At 29.8% G+C, this 7,023-nt stretch overlaps 1 protein-coding gene across 2 annotated transcripts; it reads left to right on the plus strand.

Annotated features, from left to right (window-relative positions):
• The first annotated feature begins 11 nt into the window (after positions 1–11).
• On the plus strand, positions 12–7,020 carry LOC125062656 (rho GTPase-activating protein 8-like). 2 transcript variants are annotated; one of them, XM_047668709.1, is made up of 10 exons: positions 12–175; positions 281–370; positions 438–566; positions 1,758–1,879; positions 2,548–2,705; positions 2,843–3,160; positions 3,237–3,466; positions 3,940–4,140; positions 4,621–4,727; positions 5,264–7,020. In XM_047668709.1, the coding sequence occupies exons 2-10, from the start codon at positions 322–324 to the stop codon at positions 5,432–5,434; spliced, it is 1,485 nt and encodes a 494-aa protein (XP_047524665.1). In that variant the 5' UTR covers positions 12–175; positions 281–321; the 3' UTR covers positions 5,435–7,020. The 2 variants fall into 2 exon arrangements, with proteins under 2 accessions (XP_047524665.1, XP_047524664.1); XM_047668708.1 differs by having other exon boundaries at positions 12–370.
• Positions 7,021–7,023: the final 3 nt, after the last annotated feature.

Below are 7,023 nucleotides of genomic sequence, written 5' to 3' on the forward strand. Positions count from 1 at the left end.
CTGTGTATATATAGTAATCTGTGATCGATACTAGGTGTTTGAGCGTTTGCATTTTGCTAATTTCAGATTTTTTTGTATATCAAGTTGAACAAATAGTGCAGTTTCTAATTAATAAAATATTATATAATGAGTCGATGTGCATTAAATTAGTGGCAAAATAATTGTCCCTGAACTGGTATTAACTTATTAGATCATTATTGTTTTTCCAACCCAACGAACAATTATTTTAATTGTAAAATTTAGGTATCTACCTGCTTTTATTTAAATAATGATCTTTTAGATCCTACCTTCATTTGAACATTCCGCCTAAAACCTTATGCCATGGAGCCTGGGCACCAGCCTAATTTAAGACCCATTCGAGCTTTTCAAGGTAAGGTCTTTATCTATGTGAATCACTGTTTATATGTGTATAAATATTAATGTCTATATTTTTATAGTTGCTCATAGTGGTATTATGGACAGTGAGGATGATGACGCCAATTTGAACTTGAGTCTCTCCGATTACCATGATTATGAACCTAATTTAGAGTTTGATGATTCTGAGCTTATTTGTACCACAAGTCTAGGTATGTTTAATATTTAATACTAAGAAGTTATATTATAGACATATTATGCTTAAAATTTATTAGCTATAGGTATAAAACTGCCTTCTGAAATAGAACATTTTATCAACTAGTCCCAATAGAGAACCTTCTCCACGTTGCTATTTAGCCTGCAGATGTTTTCTGAAACTCTTGCCGATATTTTTTATACTGGGATGCTTCTATTTATAATTATTACGATGTTTAATTTGATACATGTAGTGTTTAATGTATGCATTTTTCTTATAGATCCTTTATATATCCCTATACTTCGTATAAGTCTTAAAAATTATAAATTTAATCTAAATTTTTTTGTTAATTCTGAAGAATCTCTATATAATTTCTTGTGCCTCCTCTGATTTAACTAGTGTTAGACCAGTAAAGAGCAGATTACCCAAATAACTTTTTACATATAAATATCAATTGGTCAAAAAAAGATGCCTGCCATTACAACACAAGGGCAACTTTAGTGTTTCTCACGTGATCAATCTGAAAATTCGTTTGCATCCATAAATTGATCTGCACATTAAATCTCTACATTTTTTGATACGGAACGCTCGCCATTTTGTAAGTAACGGAGTGGTATGAAACAGTGCTGACTAATATACCTTGAGCCTCCATATAAAACATTGGCTGAGAGCTGAAAGCATTCGATTGAGAATTTGCAAGCATTTAAACCTTTCACTGGTATAGCAATTACGAAATACGGTCCTTCGTAGGAGATATGGTTTACCAGGTTATATTCCCAATCACTTAATATTTTATTTTATTGTGTGCTTGTATTATCTTGTAAATGTTTTATTTGTATTTTTTAATTTCTATTTTAATTTTTTTATTTGTGAAACTTATGCTTACTTTAATTGTCACACATTTTAGATGTAAGATTTTGTAAAATAATTAGTAGATTTAGTACTGTGTGTGATGTCGTAAGCTTAATAACTAAATACATAAATAAGCTCCCAACTCGTGGGCTGCGTGCAGCCGAGCGAACCGTCACTCTCAATATAAGAAATTTTCCGTGAGCGGAAAGCTTAGTAGGTATTAGCTTAGCATTTCTACTTGGACAAGTAATTGTCATTGCGAAATCCTATCGTTGTTAAGGTATTCGAGGTATTTATTTCTCTCCTACCGCCAAAATTGACGGTTGTGAATTTTTATTCAAAGTTCGTATTTTAGCTCCATTGTCACCCGAATTACTAGATTTATCGCAAGAATTTCTTCTACCTTCAAGTAGTGATGGAACCATAGAAGATAACTTCGAAAAAGAACTTGGAGAGGGTCCCCCATCATATTCAGAGGTAAGTGACTGGACGATTTCTGCATTTTGGTACTTGCATTGTTACCGACATTTTTCGTTTGTATGCTCTCATACTAGGTTGCTAAATTAATATAAAGTTATTTAATCATATCTATACAGTTTATAGTTTGAGATTTATTTGGTGTGCGAGTAATTGAATTCGAATGATCCGGTATCATAGTGCGCCATTCGATCGATATGTTAATCTAGGTCTCCCGGGATAGCGCAGTAGATTTAGGTCATCGTAAATATGGTATTTTAACCTTTAGATAATGTAGGATTTTTATGTATTGTACATTGCAATAATAAAATATTATCTGAAATTTTCGTTGAGTTGATTTACAATTTTCACAACACACATTTAATAAAATTAAATGAAATAAATACTAAATATTATATTACTCCATATTTTCATGTCCTGTATTACAACCGGAAAGAAGTTTGCATTTCGGCGTGTATTTTTTTTTGTTACGGGATTTTCATGTTATTATTTGGTTATGATTACTTGAATAAACGATTTATCCAATTATATTATTATAAATACGTGCAGCGAACCAAAGTGAGTCTTGGCCCTCAAAACTAGAGAATGCATCCTTTGCTATTAATATGAAAATGCTAAATTTTCCAACCAGATTTTCTTTAAAATCCTATTCTAAATATTGGTTTTAGATAGCTACCTGCTCGCTTGATTATGATGTTTTTGGCGATTTACATAGAAGTGGAGTAGTCGAAGTTGTGGGAGACGATGAACTTGGACGTCGAATTATCGTAATATCTGCGTGTCGCCTGCCGCTTTCTAAGGATGTACATCCTGATCTCCTCTTGAGGTTCGCGTTTCGATAAGTAAAGCACTAAGCTTAACCTTTAGTTCTTTAGTGAATGGCAATAGTTAACGAGTTAAGCGTTTATTACATTTTCTTAATGTTAAAAAAACATTTTTTTAATCTGTTTAATTTTTTAATAGGTTCCTAATGCATACATTGGACAAATATGTGGAACAAGATTACAGTGTCATATACTTCCATTATGGGCTCTCCAGCAGAAACAAACCACCATTCTCTTGGTTGTGGAAAGCATATAAGGCGTTTGATAGAAAATATAAGAAAAATCTTAAAACGCTGTATCTAGTCCATCCAACGAATGTGATAAGAATAGTATGGCAAATGCTGAGGCCAGCAATAAGTGTCAAGTTTGGCAGGAAAATGATGTACGTGAACTATTTACATGAATTGCAACAATATTTAGATTTGGACAAAGTTCACATTCCACCACAAGTTATTGAGTATGTATAATCACTAAATGGTTATTTCCGTACCTTTAGAGTTTTTTACGAGTATGAATTTCAATTTCTTTTTTAGATGTGACAAGATTCTCTTATCTAAAAATCCACGTGCGGCGGAAATAGCTAAAGAAATGAATAGTGCCAGTAAACCATCTCTTGGAGAAGCTGAGGGTCCGTGCAGTGTAAAATCTCCAACAAAACAGTTTGGTGTATCAATACAATTCATAAAGAAAAATAATACGGAAATGATCGATTCAATTCCTCCGATAGTGCGACAGTGCGTTGAGTTTTTATCACAACCCGACGGTGAGCTCCAGATTTATTTATCTTCGTTAACTGACAAAATTCTTCATGTCTAGCCGCCAAAAAAGTTTGACTTGCAGTAAGTGAAGCCGAGGTTGGTTTAAAAGGCGGTCTTGGTATTCTGCTATATAACTTAAGCTACATATATATTAATTATAATAGTTCCAGTTCTATTATATCTCGTATTTTCGTGTGCTTAGGTAATATTCGTAAATTTTATTTCACGTTTACATTCGTTCAAGAAATTTTAAATCGTACATCTTTCTTCAGTACTTACCTACGGGGTAGTGAATAAAGTAAAGTGTAATACGAAAGAAGATACGATTGTGCGCTCCATTAGATTGTGATTAGTCAACGTCAACTCTGATACTCCACCGATTCATATCTTATTGAAAAAATTTGAACGCAACGCAAGACTGGTTCGTGTTAAGAAAAATGTTCGTGTATGGGTGTAATACCAACGCAATATATTTCAGCCTTAGAAACTGAAGGATTATTTCGGCGTTCGCCGAGCGCAGCCATTGTGAAGGAAATACAGCGGGACTGCAACAATGGTGGCGTCATATCTTTCAGGAACGACCCACACATTGCCGCCGTTTTACTAAAAACTTTTTTAAGGGACCTTGAAGAGCCATTATTGACATTTGATTTATATGACGAAATTAGCAAATTTCAAGGTTAGTAAGGATTGGTTTTTTAGGTAATTAATTTGTGAAATAATATGTTTTTATTTTTTTTATTAAGAACATGTTGTCTTGATTTGTCATATTTAGTGGGTATAAGAATTTGCGGGCTATGTTGTGCATATATATTTTTTAGTATAAAGACATTATTTTGTTAATTAAATTCATTATACTTACATGATGAAGATTTTTTTTAAATAAAATAAAACTCATAGATAAAATTAATAATATTAGATTAAAATGTACAAGAGATGTTACTATAATATACATGTTTGTATATATAAAGGGTAGTTTATATCTTATATAAGTAAGTAAATTAACATGCTTGTAATCCTGAAGTCCAGGAAACGACTATTTCTCCTAGGCATAAAAGGATTATTTTAGTTTTCCATGGCAGAATATTTATTATCGATGTAAAAAACACGTGTAGAATTGTATACATTATTTTTATGAAATTGGCTTTTATATTTTCAGCCTGGGAAATACCTAAGAAGCCTAGAAAAGTAAAAATTTTGGTGCTCGAAAAGCTACCCGTAGACAATTACAAGATTTTAAAGTATATTATGCAGTTTTTGTGGAAGGTATTTATATTTTTTATTTTTACCTATTACATTAAATATATATAATATATTATAATGATTATATACTATGTACAATAATATTTCAGTGGCGCTACATCCCTTAATGAAATTATTGTTTGTATATCTTTGATTATTTTTATTTTGTAGAATCGTAGATAATAAGCCTTTTGTGACTAACACGGAGATGTGTTCAAGACAGGCCTGTTTCCTTACGGATATTCCAAAAATTATATACAAAAAATTTCCTACTTTATTTATATTTTTAAATACTTAAATAACATTTATTTTCTTACTACAACTATAGTAGTTTATTCGAAATAATTTATAAGTAATATTAATTTATAAGTAATTTTTATAAGTAAACTACGAATCCCTTAAAGAGTAAATTACTTGGACAAACTTCGTACATAGATCCAGCATAAGTTTTAGAACTACATACTTATGCGATGAGGACCAATAGTTGTGTAAAATTCACATAGTTAAATTAATCCCAGATTCAAAATTTTTTAAAGTCCTACTAAAGGTTATTTTTATAGGTACAAGATCGGAGCTGCCTAAATAAGATGACAAGCAGCAACTTAGCAGTGGTCTTCGGGCCCAATTTATTGTGGCCGCCGAACGGACATGTTTCATTACAATCTATTGCACCAATAAACGCATTTACTGATTTCTTAATCACACACCACGAGTCCATATTTATTATTTAAAAAGTATATGAATTGTGAATAACTTATGAATCTGGCAAAAATATCAAACAATTTTTTTTTATATATAAACGTTCCAGTCGTATATGTGTGCACCGTATGTTTATATTTTTGTAATTTATTAAATAATAACTGTATTTCCATTCTCATATGTACCTTGTAGTTTGTGTAAGTTTTAAATAGGTAGGTGGCATTAAAACACTATAAGATGTAATTAAGTGTATAAAACTATATTATTCCACTCTAAGGGGAACTCCAGATTATGTGATTATTTTTGTGTTTTTAGAATTAACAAATCCTCAACATTTGCGTCTTATTACAAGCAGACTGTTTATGAACCTTTACCTATTAAAATAAAAAATTGTACTGGTCTCATGCACTTTAAATTTAATTTTTCTTTTAGTATTCACATAAAAGGTCAAAGAGGCATATTCTAATTTAAAACATAATTTAAACGCCAAATTTTGTATTTTACATTGCGCACATTAGTTGTATCTACACATTTCGAATTGTCTATGTTTCTATTACGTTTTAATTACTTTTAGGATTTTAAGAGATCTATACAATACAGCATTAATATATTTATGATTAATAATTAATTACAGATTCCAATATAAGTATTATGGATTATATAAGATTTATATTTGTTTTTAAAATGTATCATAATATAATAAATAGATAATTATTGTATCAAAGTTATGGAATAAGGGTAATTAAGGAATTCAATGTCATATATCATAGAAAATATAACCTGACACTTATAGTAAACTCATACTAGCTTTAACTAGTAAAGATCTGAAAATGTTATATTTAGGAGAAATAATAATCAATGACAAAAAATAAACCCCTTCGTTGGTTTCTTAGGATTAGTATTTTATTGTTTTATAGTGTTGCTTCTTAAAATCATATAACAATTTATTGCTAAAGTGACAATTATTGAATTAACTTTTTCATTTTTATTATTCCTGTGAAACTTTTGACGGTCTTACTTAAATTTATAGTTTATATAATTATCTAATCTACTTACTCATTGAAGTATGACTTCTCAGATAAAAACCGACATGATACAATTATAATTTATATTCCTTTCTTATTTTTGTATAAAAGATACCATACTTAGCTATTTTTTGTCAGTAACTAAAGTTTAGAACATTATATCTTGTAAGTTTTTATTATAAATGACTGATTCATTATCCCAAAATTTATGTTACAACTTCAGAATCTCATTTTTGTTGCATTCCGTAACTTTATATTTTTCTACTTTTCTATTTTATAAAAACAAAAAATATTCTGTATTTCTGTCTTAATGCAATCATAAAAGAATGTCTACTAATTATAAGCCATGTATTGATATATAAACAATTAACATGAGTTCTACTGAATACTAAAATAATTGTGTTATTTCTAATCATAGTATATTGTAATCAAATTATTATTATTTTCTTCATTTATACCAAATTTGTTAATAAAACAACAGTCATAATAACGTACAAAGGTCTAGAATAAGTAGTTTAAGGATTTTATCCATGTTTGTGTAATTTTTTTTTATATTTTGAGTTTGTCAAACAATTAATAAATATTGAATGTAAGCA

This window comes from Pieris napi, chromosome Z, assembly GCF_905475465.1.
Source record: "Pieris napi chromosome Z, ilPieNapi1.2, whole genome shotgun sequence".
In the NCBI taxonomy this organism is placed as follows: Eukaryota; Metazoa; Arthropoda; class Insecta; order Lepidoptera; family Pieridae; genus Pieris; species Pieris napi.

Bases quoted from the DNA above. Each gene is read 5' to 3' on its own strand.
- LOC125062656 (XM_047668708.1), top strand. From the start codon at position 322: ATGGAGCCTGGGCACCAGCCTAATTTAAGACCCATTCGAGCTTTTCAA. The intron at 371-437 runs GTAAGGTCTTTA...ATATTTTTATAG, and splicing joins ACCCATTCGAGCTTTTCAAG to TTGCTCATAGTGGTATTATG. The intron at 567-1,757 runs GTATGTTTAATA...TTCGTATTTTAG, and splicing joins TATTTGTACCACAAGTCTAG to CTCCATTGTCACCCGAATTA.